Source organism: Hemibagrus wyckioides, linkage group LG26 (assembly GCF_019097595.1).
Source record: "Hemibagrus wyckioides isolate EC202008001 linkage group LG26, SWU_Hwy_1.0, whole genome shotgun sequence".
NCBI classification, from domain to species: domain Eukaryota; kingdom Metazoa; phylum Chordata; class Actinopteri; order Siluriformes; family Bagridae; genus Hemibagrus; species Hemibagrus wyckioides.
Genome location: NC_080735.1, coordinates 3,149,458 through 3,168,871, shown reverse-complemented (window position 1 = coordinate 3,168,871; position 19,414 = coordinate 3,149,458). Strand labels below are relative to the sequence as shown.

The 19,414-nt window shown below is 39.6% G+C and overlaps 1 protein-coding gene across 2 annotated transcripts; it reads right to left on the bottom strand.

Annotated features, from left to right (window-relative positions):
• Window positions 1-27: 27 nt before the first annotated feature.
• On the bottom strand, window positions 28-19,146 carry abcb6a (ATP-binding cassette, sub-family B (MDR/TAP), member 6a). Of its 2 annotated transcripts, none has more exons than XM_058380894.1 (20): window positions 18,989-19,146; window positions 18,194-18,723; window positions 16,703-16,843; window positions 16,153-16,342; window positions 15,452-15,544; window positions 15,062-15,254; window positions 6,716-6,837; window positions 6,517-6,626; window positions 6,107-6,172; window positions 5,907-6,032; window positions 5,250-5,326; window positions 5,083-5,146; window positions 4,910-4,995; window positions 4,770-4,827; window positions 4,521-4,625; window positions 4,252-4,426; window positions 3,694-3,806; window positions 3,406-3,500; window positions 3,259-3,327; window positions 28-2,345 (listed from the first exon to the last, which is right to left on the bottom strand). In XM_058380894.1, the coding sequence occupies exons 2-20, from the start codon at window positions 18,707-18,709 to the stop codon at window positions 2,186-2,188; spliced, it is 2,559 nt and encodes an 852-aa protein (XP_058236877.1). In that variant the 5' UTR covers window positions 18,710-18,723; window positions 18,989-19,146; the 3' UTR covers window positions 28-2,185. The 2 variants fall into 2 exon arrangements, with proteins under 2 accessions (XP_058236877.1, XP_058236878.1); XM_058380895.1 differs by having other exon boundaries at window positions 18,194-18,734; window positions 18,989-19,141.
• Window positions 19,147-19,414: the final 268 nt, after the last annotated feature.

Here is a 19,414-nt window from a genome sequence, read left to right as displayed (position 1 = left end):
AGTCATATTAAAGACTGAAAGTTTAACTAATTTTAATAAAAAAATTTAATTGTTTATATATGAAGATACATAATATTTCACACGTTCTTACAATGTAACTTGTTCAAAACCTGGGAATGTTTGGAGGGAAAAAAAATTCAAAATGTCTGAGGTAAATAAAAATCAATAAAAAGTACATTTTATTCTAATGTGCATAAAAGTATTAATTCTTCTGTTAAACTCATAAAAATGAACGTGTTATAATGTGTTATGAAGTGATATTCAGGTAGAGTAATGAGAGGATTAGCCAAAGAAATAAACAAGAGGCCAAGAGGTGAAACTTCAAACACAACGCTACCACCACCATGTTTCACAGCCATTCTGATATAAACTGTAAATAAATAAATAAATAAATACTAAACAACTTTATGTTCATTTTAAATAATGTCACTTATTTATTTTGAAAAATAAAGAATTTCCAAAGTTTCATTTTTAAACCTCTGACCTCGATATACATCAATAATAACAACTTTTACAATCAAGTACAACACAAGGCAGCTCATAGAAAATACAATGTTCATTCTGTCAGCATTCGTTATTTATTTATTTACAAAATGTTTTACATATGTAAATGAATTTCATTTTTTATATTAAACACAGTTGCTCTTACACTAATGCACATTTAGTGACAACTTTTTCTATTTTTTTGCTCTCAGCATTTCTTTGGCATCTTCTTACATAAATCCATATACAGGACCAGATAAGCTCAAAGTATTCAGAAGAAAAGGATTAAATTTCTATTTAGTTTTTATTTATTTATTTACATTTTTATTTCATTCACAGATCCCTTTATTATTTATTTTTTAAATATATTTTAATTAATACACAGATTAATTTAATTCTAATTTAATTGCAAAATTTAAATTTAATTAGAATTTATTTCATATTCAGGAATTTGTTCTTTCTTGGCAAAAAACACTCATAAAAATGTTTTCAATACAAAAGGCCACATTTTGGTGCACAGATGTTGGTGCATGTTATCTGTCACACCCAGATCCCATAACTCTCTACACCCATTTGTCTTAACAGAATGTGTGTGTGTTGTGTCTTTGTCTCTTAACACACACCTAGACACACTGCTTTATTTATCTAGAACATAAAATATAACACCACAAGCTGCCTGAATAAAGAAAAATACCCTGAAAAGACCTTAAATATATATTACCTTAAATATATAAACCTGTCTCCATGAATCAGTGTCCTTTACTTTACACATTAAACACATTTTATTTTAATGTATTGTGTCTTTTATTTTATTCCTATTTACCACTTTTTTATTATTATTATAATGTCAGTTGTGATAAATATATAGAATATTTATTCTATTTTATTTATTCTATTTATTATACAAAAAAAATCGCTAATATATACAAATTTAAATAAAAAATAATGTAGTTAATAATGAACTAGATAACTAAAAACCATAGTTAACACAAGAGGAAATTCTTTATGCCAGTGTTTCAAATCTCCCAGCTTGCAAGTGTCTTGTTTACTGGTTTTAATCACGCAATAAAAAAATGTTAGCGTTTTTATCGTGTTTACGCAGCTGAACTATTATAGTTACTTTATGTAATAACAGAAACAAAAAACATGATGTTGTGATTGAACATCATACTAAATTCATTCAATGTCTTATAGGAAAAACCCATCAACACAGCTATATGCAAATGCTACCACCAGCATGTATCAAATAAACCAAACAGCTAAGCACAGATTCTTTCAGATTGGAAAAGCTTGACCACGTAAATTCTCCAGCATCCGTAAATTCTACTCTGCCTCGAAAAATCACATGATTTATCCGCCACGTTTCACCCCCTGCTTCAGTTCCATCAAACTCACGAAGCAGCTTTTACTTTAATATGAACAAATCTAAAGCGAATGCTACCACCACCATGTCTCGAGTCAGTGAAAGAGCGGATCACTTCTCACGTGAACATGTTCTCTTTCTAAGTAAAGTCTGCACTGCTAATACAGTTCTGTGAGACAAGAGAATTTCCTGAGAGACTAAAAAAAACGTATGTTACCTCGTCTAATGACAGCAGTAGTATTGTTGGTGACGTGATTATGTCGTAGATCTGTGTAATATAATACCATAGAAACATTATCTTCGATATGAAATTGTCTTCACATGAAAATAGTGTTAGGCTCAGTGATGCTTGTGTCCTGCAGAGGACGATGGAGGCTGGAGTTTCTCAGGACGCCTGTCTTTGGTTTCCGAGTCGGAGGCTGAGTCCGAGTCGGAGGCCTGCTGCTGTTTGAGCCACATGTCAGCGTAGAGCCCTCCTTTAGCTAAAAGCTCCTCATGTCTAGGAAAAGTAAGGTTTTTTGTCTGTTGAGATGCTTTTCTCATCCCCACGGATATCAAGAGTCCCTGTCAGCATGATTAACTGACTAAACTGCTATAACACAATTCCCTCGTGGGATCAATAACGTCTATCTATCTATACTATATTAAGTAATATATAAAAGTTTTGGGACACTCCTCCATATCACTGAGTTCAGGTGTTGTTTTTCAGGGGTTGGGCTCGGCCCCTAAGTTCCAGTGAAAGGAACTCTTAATGCTTCAGCTTCATACCAAGACATTATGGACAATTTCATGCTCTTTGTGGGAACAGTTTGGGGATGACCCCTTCCTGTTCCAACATGACTGCACACCAGTGACCAAAGCAAGGTCCATAAAGACATGGATGAGTGAGTTTGGTGTGGAGGAACTTGACTGGAGTCCTGACCTCAACCCCATAGAACACCTTTGGGTTGAATTAGAGAGGAGACTGTGAGTCAGGTCAAATCTGGGATGTCGGCTTTTACATGCACATGAATGTAATATGGAGTTGTCCCGCCCCTTTGCAGCTATAACAGCTTCAACTCTTCTGGGAAGACTTTCCACAAGGTTTAGGAGTGTGTTTATGGGAATTTTTGACCATTCCTCTAGAAGCACATTTGTGAGGTCAGCCACTGATAACTGTTGGATAACAGTTTCCGCTCTAATTCATCCCAAAGGTTTCACTGGAACTAAGGGGCCAAGCCCAACCCCTGAAAAAACAACACTTGAATTCAATTGTCTGGAGGGGTCACTATAAAGCAGCTGAACACGCTTGCAGGAGACGCTAACTCTGTATCTTCTACACAGACACCTAGTGTCACTGTCTCACTCAAGTTACCTCAGCTCACGCTGGTTACCTCACATGAAATGAATTACAGCTTAAGAACACTCTTTACCTCCCTCTCTCGGCGATCTGACCTTCCCGCAGAACGAGGATCTGATCGGCTCCGATGATGGTCGACAACCTACGATGTTATAGAGACGAGTCAGGGACAAATGCTCTGTTTCACTGAGGAGATATTTCTGGTTCTGGGTTCTCTTACCTATGGGCCACCACAACGGTGGTTCTGTTAGCGCACACTTTGGCCAGTGAGGCCTGAATGTTGCGCTCCGTCTGTGTGTCCAGGGCAGAAGTGGCCTGAAAGAGATTGGTATTGACCTGTGTAAGCTGTACTACAGCAACAAAATGAGTGTGTGTGAAGGAGCCAGAACTCCTTTCAATGCTGCTGTTCTAGAAAACACACCTCCTGACCAATCAGAATCAAGAAACGGACAGAACTGAGGTACACACACACACACACACACACACACACACGTGTTCATTTGTTTACCTCATCCAGCAGGATGATCTGAGGGGCTTTGAGAATGGTGCGAGCGATGGCTACTCTCTGCTTCTCTCCTCCACTCAGCTTCAGACCTCTCTCTCCTACCTGTGTGTTGTAGCCTGAGTTAAACAAAAAAAAAAAATCACACACACACACAAAATAAAGAAGATGAAATCAGGTCCTTAGAAACCTGGATTCTGTCTCATGTCTATTACAAAGCTCTGTGTTTGCTCTGAATGCTAACTAATCTGGTGATTAGTTAGCATTCATAGAAGGAGTCTCCACTGTCGACTCCTCCTATGAATGCTAACTAATCATCAGAGAAAACGTCACCATGTCAACGTTTACACCTACTGGTACTATAGGAATTATTACATCAGAACTCATGAAGTGGATTCATATAACACACCATTCTGACCACTCAGACGTCAATATTTTGTGAATAATTAAATTGATCAGACCCCTCAATTGCTCAATTGTATAAAATCTGGCCTGGATAAGGGCATTAGCCAAATGCCAAAAATGTAATTTTTATAGATTTTTAATCACAGATGAGATACATGCCATCAGAGAAGGTGAGAATTTTGTCATGGATGTCAGCAGCGATGGCGGCGTTCTCCACTTCCTGGTCGGAGGCGGAGATTCGACCGTAACGGATATTTTCACGAATGTTATCGTTGAAGAGGACGGTATCCTGGGGCACTACTCCAATGTGGGAGCGCAACGAGGCCTGCTTCACCTACACACACACACACACACACACACACACACCTATTAATTCTGTCTTTACATTATATTAACATGATACACTCAAATCCTGTTGCGCGTCTCACCTTGGTAACGTCCTGGCCGTCGATGCGGATACAGCCGCCCTGAACGTCGTAGAAACGGAAGAGCAGACGGATGATGGTGCTCTTCCCCGAGCCTGACTGACCCACCTGTGCATGTGTGTTTAAAAAAAAAAACAAAAACACAATTAGCCCAAGATCTCTAACATCATCATCTCAACATAATATAGATTATTTTAAAACATTAGAATACTTTAATTGTTAATAACGAGACACGATCTAACGAGAACTCACGAGTGCTACGGTTTGACCGGGCTGGACCATGAAGGAGACGTCCTTCAGAATCTCTTTCCTGTTGAACACAAACAACCGTTTTAAATCATTTGCTCTGAAAAGGAAAAAAAAAGAGAAAATTCTTGTGTGAGAGAGTTTACCCTTCTACGTAGCTAAAGGAAACGTTCTCGAACTCTATCTTTCCCTGTTTGTAGTGCAGGGTTCCGGCGTTCACGTCGTCCTTCACCTGAAAGCGAAACATAAATAAATAAATAAATAATTCAACCCTGAGAACAATTTTGCGAAATAAAACATGGTGCTGTTTCTTCCTCACCTCCTCTTCTTCATCAAACAGCTTGAACATGCTCTCCATGTCGATGAATGACCTCTGGATGACCCTGGACAGAATGGAGGACGGTTATTTTACTCGTTGTCACGCTGATGATGAACGGAATGTGATGATGAAGGTGTGTGTTTGTGTGTGTGTGTGCGTGTGTTTACCTGTAGTATGTGCCGAACCAGTTGAGAGGTGTGTAGAGCTGTATGATGTACGTACCGAATAAAACATAATCTCCAACCTACACACACACACACACACACACAGAGTTAACGTTCATAATCAACGAGAATGAATTATATTAATATCAGAGGTTAATTAGAGTCAGACAGGCAGGTAGCTAAATACACAAACACACAAAGATTCAGAGAGACAGACAGCTTTGCTTTATAATTCTATACATAGAGAGAGAGAGAAAGACTGTTATAGTTAAACCAATAGAGGACAGACAAACAAGTCTAGCTAAAGAGACAGAGAGAGAGAGAGAGAGCTAGAGAAACAGAGAGACAGAGAAACAAGCACAGACAGACAGGTAGAATTCTATAAATAGAGAGACAGACACGTAGAGACAGGTGCATAGAATTATATAAATAGACAAAGAGACAAACAGACAGGAGCAGCCAGACAGAAAGAAAGACCAGAAGAGTTAGAAAGACAGACAGGAAATCAGATAAACAGAGAGACAGACAGAAATACTGACACACAGATGAAGAGAGAAGGTTAACTGTAATAAATATCAGATTCAGGTGGTTCATGGCTGTGAGGATTGAGTGAGAGAAATGAAAGGTTCAGAGCAGAAAGGCTGAAGCTCGGTGACGGACCTGAAACTTGCCCTCGGTGACGAAGTACGCGCAGAGCAGTGAGCCGGCCAGCAGCCCCGAACCGATGATCAGATTCTGGGTCTGATTCAGCAGCGCCAGAGACGCATTGGTCAGCCACTCCAACGACTGAACACACAAACAAGAGGGTCACTTTACAACACACACACACACACACACACACACAGGTGATGTTCCCTTACCTGGTATTTCAGGATGGCTTCCTCGAAGCGGCCTACTTCATAATCCTCAGCGTTGTAGTATTTCACCTGTGGTTAGACAGATATATAGTATAATTAAATCACATATTATGTAATAAACATGTTATAAACATGTACAATAAGTGTTGTGCCAAGATATTTCACTGCTAGTTTTGTTTCATCACAGAATTTACAAGAACATTACATATCTAGCTGTAAATATAATTATTAGCTAGCAGAACGTTAACTACCTTGCTAGATACTACATGCTAGCTTCTTAGATCTAACTTAGAGCTCAAAGCTTGAGAGCTCTTGCTACTCTAGAGCAATCTGTCCCGCCCATTTTGTTAAAATGTGCTCTGGAGAGCATCGGATTGGATAAAAAAAACAAGTGGGAGTGGAACACACCGTACCGTCTCGAAGTTCAGCAGCGAGTCCACTGCTTTGGCCTTGGCGTTGTTGTCCTGCGTGTTCATTTCTCGCCTGTACTTCGTCCTCCATTCGGTGATGATGATGGTAAGAGCTTTGAACAAAAATTTTTAAATTAACGCAAACGGTTAAGGGTTTAATGCGAGAGGAAAGGAATCGCCCGAGCTGGAGGCAGAGACTCACTCAGGTAAAGCGCCATGCAGATGAAGATGATGAGGCCGAACCAGGCGTTGAAGTTGGAGGTGAAGAAGATGATGGCGATGATGATGTCGGCGATTGTGGGGAGGATGCTGAACACAATGTAGCTGTAGAGACATAAAAAATAAAAACAAAAAAATTACTAATAATTTTTCACCAGTTGATGAATTCTGGATTCTGATTGGTCTAATAATTTGTTTGTGATAGGTGTCTCAGGTAAAACTTGTTATAACTTGTGTTATAACAGAGTTGTTGTCTGTGTTGTGATTGTAATAGTGGAGGTTGTGTTATAACAGTTGTTGTCTGTGTTGTGATTGTAATAGTGGAGGTTGTGTTATAACAGTTGTTGTCTGTTGTGATTGTAATAGTGGAGGTTGTGTTATAACAGAGTTGTTGTCTGTGTTGTGACTGTAATAGTGGAGGTTGTGTTATAACAGAGTTGTTGTCTGTGTTGTGATTGTAATAGTGGAGGTTGTGTTATAACAGAGTTGTTGTCTGTGTTGTGATTGTTGTAATAGTGGAGGTTGTGTTATAACAGTTGTTGTCTGTGTTGTGATTGTAATAGTGGAGGTTGTGTTATAACAGAGTTGTTGTCTGTGTTGTGATTGTAATAGTGGAGGTTGTGTTATAACAGAGTTGTTGTCTGTGTTGTGATTGTAATAGTGGAGGTTGTGTTATAACAGTTGTTGTCTGTGTTGTGATTGTTGTAATAGTGGAGGTTGTGTTATAACAGAGTTGTTGTCTGTGTTGTGATTGTAATAGTGGAGGTTGTGTTATAACAGTTGTCTGTGTTGTGATTGTTGTAATAGTGGAGGTTGTGTTATAACAGTTGTCTGTGTTGTGATTGTTGTAATAGTGGAGGTTGTGTTATAACAGTTGTTGTCTGTGTTGTGATTGTAATAGTGGAGGTTGTGTTATAACAGAGTTGTTGTCTGTGTTGTGACTAATAGTGGAGGTTGTGTTATAACAGTTGTTGTCTGTGTTGTGATTGTAATAGTGGAGGTTGTGTTATAACAGAGTTGTTGTCTGTGTTGTGATTGTAATAGTGGAGGTTGTGTTATAACAGAGTTGTTGTCTGTTGTTGTCTGTGTTGTGACTGTAATAGTGGAGGTTGTGTTATAACAGAGTTGTTGTCTGTGTTGTGATTGTAATAGTGGAGGTTGTGTTATAACAGAGTTGTTGTCTGTGTTGTGATTGTTGTAATAGTGGAGGTTGTGTTATAACAGTTGTTGTCTGTGTTGTGATTGTAATAGTGGAGGTTGTGTTATAACAGAGTTGTTGTCTGTGTTGTGATTGTTGTAATAGTGGAGGTTGTGTTATAACAGTTGTCTGTGTTGTGATTGTTGTAATAGTGGAGGTTGCGTTATAACAGAGTTGTTGTCTGTGTTGTGATTGTAATAGTGGAGGTTGTGTTATAACAGTTGTTGTCTGTGTTGTTGTCTGTGTTGTGATTGTAATAGTGGAGGTTGTGTTATAACAGAGTTGTTGTCTGTGTTGTGATTGTTGTAATAGTGGAGGTTGTGTTATAACAGTTGTCTGTGTTGTGATTGTAATAGTGGAGGTTGTGTTATAACAGAGTTGTTGTTTGTGTTGTGACTGTAATAGTGGAGGTTGTGTTATAACAGAGTTGTTGTCTGTGTTGTGACTGTAATAGTGGAGGTTGTGTTATAACAGAGTTGTTGTCTGTGTTGTGATTGTTGTAATAGTGGAGGTTGTGTTATAACAGTTGTCTGTGTTGTGATTGTAATAGTGGAGGTTGTGTTATAACAGTTGTTGTCTGTTGTGATTGTAATAGTGGAGGTTGTGTTATAACAGAGTTGTTGTCTGTGTTGTGACTGTAATAGTGGAGGTTGTGTTATAACAGAGTTGTTGTCTGTGTTGTGATTGTAATAGTGGAGGTTGTGTTATAACAGAGTTGTTGTCTGTGTTGTGATTGTTGTAATAGTGGAGGTTGTGTTATAACAGTTGTTGTCTGTGTTGTGATTGTAATAGTGGAGGTTGTGTTATAACAGAGTTGTTGTCTGTGTTGTGATTGTTGTAATAGTGGAGGTTGTGTTATAACAGTTGTTGTCTGTGTTGTGATTGTAATAGTGGAGGTTGTGTTATAACAGAGTTGTTGTCTGTGTTGTGATTGTAATAGTGGAGGTTGTGTTATAACAGAGTTGTTGTCTGTGTTGTGACTGTAATAGTGGAGGTTGTGTTATAACAGAGTTGTTGTCTGTGTTGTGATTGTAATAGTGGAGGTTGTGTTATAACAGAGTTGTTGTCTGTGTTGTGATTGTTGTAATAGTGGAGGTTGTGTTATAACAGTTGTTGTCTGTGTTGTGATTGTAATAGTGGAGGTTGTGTTATAACAGAGTTGTTGTCTGTGTTGTGATTGTAATAGTGGAGGTTGTGTTATAACAGAGTTGTTGTCTGTGTTGTGATTGTAATAGTGGAGGTTGTGTTATAACAGTTGTTGTCTGTGTTGTGATTGTTGTAATAGTGGAGGTTGTGTTATAACAGAGTTGTTGTCTGTGTTGTGATTGTAATAGTGGAGGTTGTGTTATAACAGTTGTCTGTGTTGTGATTGTTGTAATAGTGGAGGTTGTGTTATAACAGTTGTCTGTGTTGTGATTGTTGTAATAGTGGAGGTTGTGTTATAACAGAGTTGTTGTCTGTGTTGTGATTGTAATAGTGGAGGTTGTGTTATAACAGAGTTGTTGTCTGTGTTGTGACTAATAGTGGAGGTTGTGTTATAACAGTTGTTGTCTGTGTTGTGATTGTAATAGTGGAGGTTGTGTTATAACAGAGTTGTTGTCTGTGTTGTGATTGTAATAGTGGAGGTTGTGTTATAACAGAGTTGTTGTCTGTTGTTGTCTGTGTTGTGACTGTAATAGTGGAGGTTGTGTTATAACAGAGTTGTTGTCTGTGTTGTGATTGTAATAGTGGAGGTTGTGTTATAACAGAGTTGTTGTCTGTGTTGTGATTGTTGTAATAGTGGAGGTTGTGTTATAACAGTTGTTGTCTGTGTTGTGATTGTTATAACACAACCTCCACTATTACAATCACAACACAGACAACAACTCTGTTATAACACAACCTCCACTATTACAGAGTTGTTGTCTGTGTTGTGATTGTTGTAATAGTGGAGGTTGTGTTATAACAGTTGTCTGTGTTGTGATTGTAATAGTGGAGGTTGTGTTATAACAGAGTTGTTGTCTGTGTTGTGATTGTAATAGTGGAGGTTGTGTTATAACAGTTGTTGTCTGTGTTGTTGTCTGTGTTGTGATTGTAATAGTGGAGGTTGTGTTATAACAGAGTTGTTGTCTGTGTTGTGATTGTTGTAATAGTGGAGGTTGTGTTATAACAGTTGTCTGTGTTGTGATTGTAATAGTGGAGGTTGTGTTATAACAGAGTTGTTGTCTGTGTTGTGATTGTAATAGTGGAGGTTGTGTTATAACAGAGTTGTTGTCTGTGTTGTGATTGTAATAGTGGAGGTTGTGTTATAACAGTTGTTGTCTGTGTTGTTGTCTGTGTTGTGATTGTAATAGTGGAGGTTGTGTTATAACAGTTGTTGTCTGTGTTGTTGTCTGTGTTGTGATTGTAATAGTGGAGGTTGTGTTATAACAGAGTTGTTGTCTGTGTTGTGATTGTTGTAATAGTGGAGGTTGTGTTATAACAGTTGTCTGTGTTGTGATTGTAATAGTGGAGGTTGTGTTATAACAGAGTTGTTGTCTGTGTTGTGATTGTAATAGTGGAGGTTGTGTTATAACAGAGTTGTTGTCTGTGTTGTGATTGTAATAGTGGAGGTTGTGTTATAACAGAGTTGTTGTCTGTGTTGTGATTGTAATAGTGGAGGTTGTGTTATAACAGAGTTGTTGTCTGTGTTGTGATTGTAATAGTGGAGGTTGTGTTATAACAGAGTTGTTGTCTGTGTTGTGATTGTAATAGTGGAGGTTGTGTTATAACAGAGTTGTTGTCTGTGTTGTGATTGTAATAGTGGAGGTTGTGTTATAACAGAGTTGCTGTCTGTGTTGTGATTGTAATAGTGGAGGTTGTGTTATAACAGTTGTTGTCTGTGTTGTGATTGTTGTAATAGTGGAGGTTGCGTTATAACAGAGTTGTTGTCTGTGTTGTGATTGTTGTAATAGTGGAGGTTGTGTTATAACAGTTGTTGTCTGTGTTGTTGTCTGTGTTGTGATTGTAATAGTGGAGGTTGTGTTATAACAGAGTTGTTGTCTGTGTTGTGATTGTAATAGTGGAGGTTGTGTTATAACAGTTGTCTGTGTTGTGACTGTAATAGTGGAGGTTGTGTTATAACAGTTGTTGTCTGTGTTGTGATTGTTGTAATAGTGGAGGTTGTGTTATAACAGTTGTCTGTGTTGTGATTGTAATAGTGGAGGTTGTGTTATAACAGAGTTGTTGTTTGTGTTGTGACTGTAATAGTGGAGGTTGTGTTATAACAGAGTTGTTGTCTGTGTTGTGACTGTAATAGTGGAGGTTGTGTTATAACAGAGTTGTTGTCTGTGTTGTGACTGTAATAGTGGAGGTTGTGTTATAACAGAGTTGTTGTCTGTGTTGTGACTGTAATAGTGGAGGTTGTGTTATAACAGAGTTGTTGTCTGTGTTGTGACTGTAATAGTGGAGGTTGTGTTATAACAGAGTTGTTGTCTGTGTTGTGACTGTAATAGTGGAGGTTGTGTTATAACAGAGTTGTTGTCTGTGTTGTGATTGTAATAGTGGAGGTTGTGTTATAACAGAGTTGTTGTCTGTGTTGTTGTCTGTGTTGTGACTGTAATAGTGGAGGTTGTGTTATAACAGAGTTGTTGTCTGTGTTGTGACTAATAGTGGAGGTTGTGTTATAACAGAGTTGTTGTCTGTGTTGTGACTGTAATAGTGGAGGTTGTGTTATAACAGAGTTGTTGTCTGTGTTGTGATTGTTGTAATAGTGGAGGTTGTGTTATAACAGAGTTGTTGTCTGTGTTGTTGTCTGTGTTGTGACTGTAATAGTGGAGGTTGTGTTATAACAGAGTTGTTGTCTGTGTTGTGATTGTAATAGTGGAGGTTGTGTTATAACAGAGTTGTTGTCTGTGTTGTTGTCTGTGTTGTGACTGTAATAGTGGAGGTTGTGTTATAACAGAGTTGTTGTCTGTGTTGTGATTGTAATAGTGGAGGTTGTGTTATAACAGAGTTGCTGTCTGTGTTGTGATTGTTGTAATAGTGGAGGTTGTGTTATAACAGAGTTGTTGTCTGTGTTGTTGTCTGTGTTGTGACTAATAGTGGAGGTTGTGTTATAACAGAGTTGTTGTCTGTGTTGTGATTGTAATAGTGGAGGTTGTGTTATAACAGAGTTGTTGTCTGTGTTGTGATTGTAATAGTGGAGGTTGTGTTATAACAGAGTTGTTGTCTGTGTTGTGATTGTAATAGTGGAGGTTGTGTTATAACAGTTGTTGTCTGTGTTGTGATTGTAATAGTGGAGGTTGTGTTATAACAGAGTTGTTGTCTGTGTTGTGATTGTAATAGTGGAGGTTGTGTTATAACAGAGTTGTTGTCTGTGTTGTGATTGTAATAGTGGAGGTTGTGTTATAACAGAGTTGCTGTCTGTGTTGTGATTGTAATAGTGGAGGTTGTGTTATAACAGAGTTGTTGTCTGTGTTGTGATTGTTGTAATAGTGGAGGTTGTGTTATAACAGTTGTTGTCTGTGTTGTGATTGTAATAGTGGAGGTTGTGTTATAACAGAGTTGTTGTCTGTGTTGTGATTGTAATAGTGGAGGTTGTGTTATAACAGAGTTGCTGTCTGTGTTGTGACTGTAATAGTGGAGGTTGTGTTATAACAGAGTTGTTGTCTGTTGTGATTGTTGTAATAGTGGAGGTTGTGTTATAACAGAGTTGTTGTCTGTGTTGTGACTGTAATAGTGGAGGTTGTGTTATAACAGAGTTGTTGTCTGTGTTGTGATTGTAATAGTGGAGGTTGTGTTATAACAGAGTTGTTGTCTGTGTTGTGATTGTAATAGTGGAGGTTGTGTTATAACAGTTGTTGTCTGTGTTGTGATTGTTGTAATAGTGGAGGTTGTGTTATAACAGAGTTGTTGTCTGTGTTGTGACTGTAATAGTGGAGGTTGTGTTATAACAGAGTTGTTGTCTGTGTTGTGATTGTAATAGTGGAGGTTGTGTTATAACAGAGTTGTTGTCTGTGTTGTGATTGTAATAGTGGAGGTTGTGTTATAACAGTTGTCTGTGTTGTGATTGTTGTAATAGTGGAGGTTGTGTTATAACAGAGTTGTTGTCTGTGTTGTGATTGTTGTAATAGTGGAGGTTGTGTTATAACAGTTGTTGTCTGTGTTGTGATTGTTGTAATAGTGGAGGTTGTGTTATAACAGAGTTGTTGTCTGTGTTGTGATTGTAATAGTGGAGGTTGTGTTATAACAGTTGTTGTCTGTGTTGTGATTGTAATAGTGGAGGTTGTGTTATAACAGAGTTGTTGTCTGTGTTGTGATTGTAATAGTGGAGGTTGTGTTATAACAGTTGTTGTCTGTGTTGTGATTGTTGTAATAGTGGAGGTTGTGTTATAACAGAGTTGTTGTCTGTGTTGTGATTGTAATAGTGGAGGTTGTGTTATAACAGTTGTTGTCTGTGTTGTGATTGTAATAGTGGAGGTTGTGTTATAACAGAGTTGTTGTCTGTGTTGTGATTGTTGTAATAGTGGAGGTTGTGTTATAACAGTTGTCTGTGTTGTGATTGTAATAGTGGAGGTTGTGTTATAACAGTTGTTGTCTGTGTTGTGATTGTAATAGTGGAGGTTGTGTTATAACAGAGTTGTTGTCTGTGTTGTGATTGTAATAGTGGAGGTTGTGTTATAACAGTTGTTGTCTGTGTTGTGACTGTAATAGTGGAGGTTGTGTTATAACAGAGTTGTTGTCTGTGTTGTGATTGTAATAGTGGAGGTTGTGTTATAACAGAGTTGTTGTCTGTGTTGTGATTGTAATAGTGGAGGTTGTGTTATAACAGAGTTGTTGTCTGTGTTGTGATTGTTGTAATAGTGGAGGTTGTGTTATAACAGAGTTGTTGTCTGTGTTGTGACTGTAATAGTGGAGGTTGTGTTATAACAGAGTTGTTGTCTGTGTTGTGATTGTAATAGTGGAGGTTGTGTTATAACAGTTGTTGTCTGTGTTGTGACTGTAATAGTGGAGGTTGTGTTATAACAGTTGTTGTCTGTGTTGTGATTGTAATAGTGGAGGTTGTGTTATAACAGAGTTGTTGTCTGTGTTGTGATTGTTGTAATAGTGGAGGTTGTGTTATAACAGAGTTGTTGTCTGTGTTGTGATTGTTGTAATAGTGGAGGTTGTGTTATAACAGAGTTGTTGTCTGTGTTGTGATTGTTGTAATAGTGGAGGTTGTGTTATAACAGAGTTGTTGTCTGTGTTGTGATTGTTGTAATAGTGGAGGTTGTGTTATAACAGAGTTGTTGTCTGTGTTGTGATTGTAATAGTGGAGGTTGTGTTATAACAGAGTTGTTGTCTGTGTTGTGATTGTAATAGTGGAGGTTGTGTTATAACAGAGTTGTTGTCTGTGTTGTGATTGTAATAGTGGAGGTTGTGTTATAACAGTTGTTGTCTGTGTTGTGACTGTAATAGTGGAGGTTGTGTTATAACAGAGTTGTTGTCTGTGTTGTGATTGTTGTAATAGTGGAGGTTGTGTTATAACAGAGTTGTTGTCTGTGTTGTGATTGTTGTAATAGTGGAGGTTGTGTTATAACAGAGTTGTTGTCTGTGTTGTGATTGTTGTAATAGTGGAGGTTGTGTTATAACAGAGTTGTTGTCTGTGTTGTGATTGTTGTAATAGTGGAGGTTGTGTTATAACAGAGTTGTTGTCTGTGTTGTGATTGTTGTAATAGTGGAGGTTGTGTTATAACAGAGTTGTTGTCTGTGTTGTGATTGTAATAGTGGAGGTTGTGTTATAACAGAGTTGTTGTCTGTGTTGTGATTGTAATAGTGGAGGTTGTGTTATAACAGTTGTTGTCTGTGTTGTGATTGTAATAGTGGAGGTTGTGTTATAACAGAGTTGTTGTCTGTGTTGTGACTGTAATAGTGGAGGTTGTGTTATAACAGAGTTGTTGTCTGTGTTGTGATTGTTGTAATAGTGGAGGTTGTGTTATAACAGAGTTGTTGTCTGTGTTGTTGTCTGTGTTGTGATTGTAATAGTGGAGGTTGTGTTATAACAGAGTTGTTGTCTGTGTTGTGATTGTAATAGTGGAGGTTGTGTTATAACAGAGTTGCTGTCTGTGTTGTGATTGTAATAGTGGAGGTTGTGTTATAACAGAGTTGCTGTCTGTGTTGTGTGTTTGGGACCTGAGCAGGCTGTCAATGGAGGAGGTTCCTCGGTCGATGCTGCGCAGGACTTCCCCGGTGCGCCGCTGCAGGTGCCAGCGCAGAGACAGCGAGTGTAAATGGGCGAAGAGGCGGACCTGCACCACGCGGCCGGTGTACTGCTGCACGCGGATCCACAGGAAGGAACGCGCGTTGCTGACGAAGCCTGAAGAACCTGATGGAGGAGGAGGATGGAAAGACGGGAAAAGAGATAAAAAGATTCCTGTTAAATCTACAGTGATGAAAATAAAGACAGGAAGTAGTCTGTGCAGCTGGAACAGTTCATTTAATTTGCAAATCTAATCTGAGAAAGTAACAAAGCTGAACACAAACTACTGATTACCTCATACACACACACACACACACACGTACCAGCTCCGCCTCCCTGCAGGAACTTGAGCAGGACGTAGATGCACACCGTGGTAGCCAAAGTCTTCCAAGGACTTCCATCTGTCAGCTCGTTCACTGCAACACAACAACAAGAACACAAACATTTAATAAAGACACACACACACGTCACTGGAGTGTGTCCTACTACTACTTTCTTCTCCACATTCTTACTTTCCACAATCTACTCCTACTTCTGTTACTGAGGCAAGTGGGTGTTAGAGGTGTGTGTTAGGTGTGTGAGGTGTGTGTGTGAGGGGTATGAGATGTGTGTTAGGTGTGTGAGGTGTGTGTGTGAGGGGTATGAGATGTGTGTTAGGTGTGTGAGGTGTGTGTGTGAGGGGTATGAGATGTGTGTTAGGTGTGTGAGGTGTGTGTGTGAGGGGTATGAGATGTGTGTTAGGTGTGTGAGGTGTGTGTGATGTTTGAGAGGATTGAGGTGTGTGTGAGGGGAATGAGATGTGTGTCAGGTGTGAGAGGTGTGTGTGAGGTGTGTGTGAGGTGTGTGTGAGGTGTGAGAGATGTGTGTGTGACGTGTGTGAAGGGTATGAGATGTGTGTGAGGGGTATGAGATGTGTGTGAGGGGTATGAGATGTGTGTGAGGGGTGTGAGAGATGTTTGTGTGTTAGGTGTGTGAGATGTGTGTGCGTTAGGTGTGTGAGCTGTGCGCTTGCTCTCCTCATCACCTATGTTTTTGTAGTAGATGGGGACGAAGACGTTGATGGCGCGTTCGGCTCCCAGCAGGCCGAGACACAGCAGGACGAGGAGCTGGAGGAGGACGCTGCCCCTCGGCCACATGTACGGCACCAGGAGACGCACCTTCTTCCTGAAGTCGCTCCACGCCGACTGATTCTGTGCTGCGTCACCTAGCAACAGCTGGAGTTCAGAAAAAATACACTGAGGACTAAACACGCTAACACACTTCCTACATTAGCATCACTTACATCATAGACAGCAAAAGATCTAAAACTAACCCATTTTTAAACTAGTCATGCTAACACAACACAGGCTAACACAACACAGTTCCTCACATGTACATGACCAACATTAATATAAACACTAGCTAAAACATTTCCTATATTAGCATAGCTAAGGCTGCTACCTATCAAATGTCTGAAACACGTCTAGATCGTACTTGAATATATATTTACTGTATGTATCAGGAAGGTGAGGAAGAACATCGTAATTTAGTAAATTATTTCACGCACACACACACGCAAACACACGCACACGCACCTGTCCACTGCTTTCCACATCCCGCTCGTCCTCGTTAATGAGGAGCGTGTAGGGTCTTCGCGGCAGTCCTGGAGCCTTGAGGCCAACGAAGAACAGTATCCCAGAGCAAATATAGCGAAACAACCAGAACGCAAATTCCACCTACACACACCACACACACACACACACACAAATCTGTTGTTCTTTTACATGTCTCAGTGTCAATTTTCATGTTTTAGCAGTGATGATTAATATGCTAGCGCACTAGCGCGTTAGCTTGAGGTTTCTGTCAGGAGATCCCCTCAAATGTTTAGGAAACACTTTGGAAAGATTCCAAATTCAGTTCCAGATTGGAAGGATTAGCGTGAATTTTCCTCAAACGCGACTCAGCTATTAGCAACTTTTTCATTTTTTTATCACTTTGCATAAAAAACGTTCACAAAATGTATAAATGCTCAAAATATTACAAAGTCATCCTTCTAAACTCTTTCACTCAGATTAGCCATGTCACCACAAACTAGCCTTAAACTGCTGAGTCAGGGGGCATGGCCTCAGTGAAGATGGTGTGTTTTCTGTCAGAGATATGGGCGTGGCTATAAGGACACTTTCTCCTAGTTATTACGGAAGTGGAGACGTGCTGAGTCATACCAGCTCAGCTGATTCATGAGTCATGAGTCACAGTTTGATTTGACTCATGTGTCAAATGCAGAAGTGACTCAGTTCTTGAATCTGAATCAGAGCATTAAAAAGTAATGGCAAATGATGTACACAAAAATGGGTTCTAACTTCCTAAATGGGTTCTATTTGGATTTTCTTCTCGGTCAGAAAAGATCCCTTTTAGGAAGCTAGAACCCATAAGCTGCTGAGAAAGATCTGGTTGATCTGATTCAATAAGGGTGAAACTGAACAGAACGTTCTCTCTAGAACCCAAACAGCACTCTGGTTTGTTGCTTTGGGGAGAACCCTTAAATAGCAGATGTAAAAGGCTACAATCAAAACTAGAATCAAAACTAGCGTAAGGGTTCTAGATTCTTAAAGAGAAGGTAGTAAAAATTCCACGTAGAATTTGTTTAAGAAGCTAGAACATGTAACCATCAAACAAACGTTTGAGATTAGAACCCTAGCAAAGATTTTCAGATCTTTCTCAGCAGCATAAGGGTTCTTGATTCTTAAAAAGCCGATAGTGAAAATGTAGAACTTGTAGAACATGTAACCATCAAACAAACCCTTGAGGATAGAACCCAAGTGAAGACATTCAGATCTTTCTCAGAAGCATAAGGGTTCTAGATTCTTAAAGAGAAGATTCTATGTAGAGCTTGTTTAAGAAGCCAGAACATGTAACCATCAAAGAAACGGTTGAAATCAGAACCCTAGCAAAGATTTTCAGATCTTTCTGAGCAGATGATGTCCATCAAGAAAGATTACCCATTTAGCAAGCTAGAACCTTTAACCATCTAACAGAACCCTTGACTATATTTAGAGTCTCCGTGACACCATTTCTGCAGTACTCACTAGCTGCTCTGGGTTCTCGAACCCCCACCACCACTTGGGGCTCTCCCACGAGACGAACGCCAGGTTCTCAGCGACGAACGCCGTTGTCCAGTAGAGCAGCAGCACGGCGCTGTGTCCTCTCGTCCTGTCCCTCACTAGAACCCTCTTCCTCTCCATTCTCAGCAGCGCAGTCGCCCACACCCACGCCAGGGCATAGAGACAGCCGCAGAGGATCACGTACCCGGGCACCGGGGTGTCCCGTACCACCCGGAATATCATCCAGACCAGCGCCTGGAGGCCAAGCAGCACCGAGAGAACCAGCTGCAGTTTGTAAAGGTGGGAACGGGGCACGAATCGGGGCTCCATGTGGGTTCCATAGCGAGTGTAGCACACGCAGTGGAGGGTGCCGAGGAGGACGGCCAGCGTCCCGAGGACGGAGGGGACGAGGGTGAAGAAGAAGCAGGGCGTGAATCCACCATCGGTCCACACGCGCTGCAGGGAAACTCCTGGCTCACAGAAGCTCCTGAGTTCCACCATTTTCCTACAAAACCCTAAGACAAGTCTATATCCATAAATATTATGTAAACAATTTCAAAAAACAAATAAATAGCATTTACAATTAATTATATTAGAAACTAATAAATAATACGTTCCCGTGCACGTGGTTGCTATAGAAACGATAAGGGCGCACTGATATAAAGCTGTGAGTCGCCTCGGAACTGGAACTACTTTATAAAGACAAACGCATATAGAACAAGCTCTTAGTGCGCGGTTTGGAACACGACCCCATTCCTGTGACATTATTGACAAACTCACCTTCTATAACGCAGAGGAATCCTTTAAACGCAAAAATGTCCTCAATAAACTACAAGTGCGTAACAAAGAGAGCCATTTCAGCTGCACGCCTTCTCCGTCCTTGTCACAGAAGCTCTATAACACCCGCCTCACTCTCTGTCCAAACATACCGGAAGTAAACATTTCCAGAAGGACGTGCAACTTTTCTATTTATTCTCTGCTATTTTCGAATTCACACAACTCACAACGACTCCCAGATCATTCTTTGTCTCCTATGGATGTGCGTTAGACACTAAAATCTGATATTTCCCGTAAAATGTGCCTAAATAACGCATAAATCGTTTTGTAGTCCATTCTTTGCGTACTACAAATCCCAGAGGAACATTGTGGAAGGCTGGACAAATCAGATGCTTCCGTCATATCCGGGTATGTTATTTATTTATTTAT